Source organism: Notothenia rossii, assembly GCF_949606895.1.
Source record: "Notothenia rossii genome assembly, chromosome: 11".
Taxonomy (NCBI): Eukaryota; Metazoa; Chordata; class Actinopteri; order Perciformes; family Nototheniidae; genus Notothenia; species Notothenia rossii.
Window position 1 is genome coordinate 56,931,541 of NC_136910.1, and position 2,500 is coordinate 56,934,040.

The following is a 2,500-nucleotide window of genomic DNA, read 5'->3' on the forward strand; positions in this document are numbered from 1 at the left end:
GCTCGCAGTGTTTGCAGACCTTACCACAGAGTACAGCCAGGAGGTGTGTCTGCCACGTGAGCGCGTAGAAGACCCCCCCGACGGCAATGCAGGAGAGAACGCTGTTATACCCCCACAGCCCGGAGAAGATGTCCTGATGAGGTGCCGCCAGCGCTAACCCTGCGCACCACACACACACACACACACACACACACACACACACACACACACACACACACACACACACACACACACACACACACACACACACACACACACACACACACACACACACACACACACACACACACACACACACACACACACACACACACACACACACACACACACTTAGAAGTACAGATACTTGTGTTTAAAAATACTCTGGTGAAAGTAGAAGTAGTGACTAAACTTCTTTACTCAAGTCAAAGTAAAGAGGCTTTGAAATGTACTTCAGTAAAAAGTACCCATAACTAGCAGCTGTTTTAAAGAGTACCTGACCTCCCTTTATATTAATAGAACAATAATGTCATTGTTAGCTAATGAATGTTTCCATGCTGACCAACGGCAACATGACAACGTTTTCATTGGTCCCTCTTCTTTAGAGAAGACCAGGAAATGATGGATACACGGATCGTGTTCAAATCAATAGGCACGCAATGACTCTAAATAATAATGATCACGCCACCAAACACACATTCAGACTAAAGGAACCAGCCTGTTTGGAAAATGAGAGAAGTAGAAAGTACAGGTATTTGAGTTCAACATGTAAGAAGTAGAAAGTACAGGTATTTGAGTTCAACATGTAAGAAGTAGAAAGTACAGGTATTTGAGTTCAACATGTAAGAAGTAGAAAGTTCAGGTATTTGGGTTCAACATGTAAGAAGTAGAAAGTACAGGTATTTGTGTTCAACATGTAAGAAGTAGAAAGTACAGGTATTTGAGTTCAACATGTAAGAAGTAGAAAGTACAGGTATTTGAGTTCAACATGTAAGAAGTAGAAAGTACAGGTATTTGAGTTCAACATGTAAGAAGTAGAAAGTTCAGGTATTTGGGTTCAACATGTAAGAAGTAGAAAGTACAGGTATTTGTGTTCAACATGTAAGAAGTAGAAAGTACAGGTATTTGAGTTCAACATGTAAGAAGTCAAAGTAAAAAGTTGTCAGAAAAATAAGTAGTGGAGTAAAGTACTGATACCAGAAAAATGTACTTAGGTAAAGTAACAAAGTATTTGTACTTGACTAATCCCCCCCTCTGACCACACACCATAAAAAGCTCAATATTCACCGTGAAATTCATTATTTTAAAGCAAATAATCACACACTAGTCAGAGTGGAAAAGTGGGTCAAGATTACTGGGTATTTGGAGGAACCACGTCACGGTTTGTTAGCCCCTGCTGGAGCCTCAGCATGAATTATGCATTTCCTTTCATGCAAATGGATGAATGAGTTTTACCGGACAGCATGCCGGCAGCAGAGCCGCACACAGCGTGGAGGCAGATTGTTGGAGAGCAGAGCAGCAGAGCCAGCAGGAACACACCTCCTGTCCACGGACTGCTGCAGCCGTACACCTGGCTCACTCCCACCGGCACCGAGAGGAAGAGCTGTGAGAGCATAGCCTACACTTAGTATATACTATACAACATGTGTGCAAAACAGCCACTGGATTGTGTGGGCTTTTTAGAGCTAGAGGATATTTCACACTGCTCCAGAGAGACATCTAGGCTTTGCATGTCTTGTCTCTGTCATGTTTTTAACAATCATACATACCTGCCTCGCATACTTATGTATATATAATAACTTGCTTTATATTTTGTTACTGTAAATGTACAATTCAACATGTATATTTTCTACTTTCTTGCTTATCATGGTATTGTTATTGTTCAATGACATGTCTTTTTATGCTGCTGCAACACAAACATTTCCCAAATCTGGATCAATAAAGTAGTATCTTATCTAATATGATTTTTAGTATCTAGGTTATCTGGGAATCACTAAAAGCGTGCAAAGATATTCATTTTAATATGATATAGAACAAAGAGCTACAGGATGTGTTACACTTTACCTGAGAGATATCCAGGCTCTGCACGGACTCATTCAGAGCGAGCAGATGGACATTTGGCTTGAAGTCCACCTGAACGGCAGAAAAAAAGACCTTGAATCTGCTTCTCAGCTAGAAGTACAGATACTGGTGTTTAAAAATACTCTGGTGAAAGTAGAAGGACTGACTAAACTTCTTTACTCAAGTCAAAGTAAAGAGGCTTTGAAATGTACTTCAGTAAAAAGTACCCATAACTAGCAGCTGTTTTAAAGAGTACCTGACCTCCCTTTATATGAATAGAACAATAATGTCATTGTTAGCTAATGAATGTTTCCATGGTGACCAACGGCAACATGACAACGTTTTCATTGGTCCCTCTTCTTTAGAGAAGACCAGGAAATGATGGATACACGGATTGTGTTCAAATCAATAGGCACGCAATGACTCTAAATAATAATGATCACGCCACCAAACACACATT

At 40.3% G+C, this 2,500-nt stretch overlaps 1 protein-coding gene across 1 annotated transcript in view; it reads right to left on the bottom strand.

Annotated features, from left to right (window-relative positions):
* Positions 1 to 1,130: 1,130 nt before the first annotated feature.
* The window catches only part of LOC307025028 (urea transporter 2-like), a 6,502-nt gene continuing 5,132 nt past the window's right edge, over positions 1,131 to 2,500 (bottom strand). Inside the window, exons 5-6 of the mRNA XM_079659609.1 lie at positions 2,044 to 2,112; positions 1,131 to 1,582 (exon numbers count right to left, since the gene is read on the bottom strand). Of these exons, the coding sequence (XP_079515735.1) occupies positions 1,394 to 1,582; positions 2,044 to 2,112 (258 nt within the window). The 3' untranslated portion in view covers positions 1,131 to 1,393. The remainder of the gene's footprint in view (positions 1,583 to 2,043; positions 2,113 to 2,500) is intronic.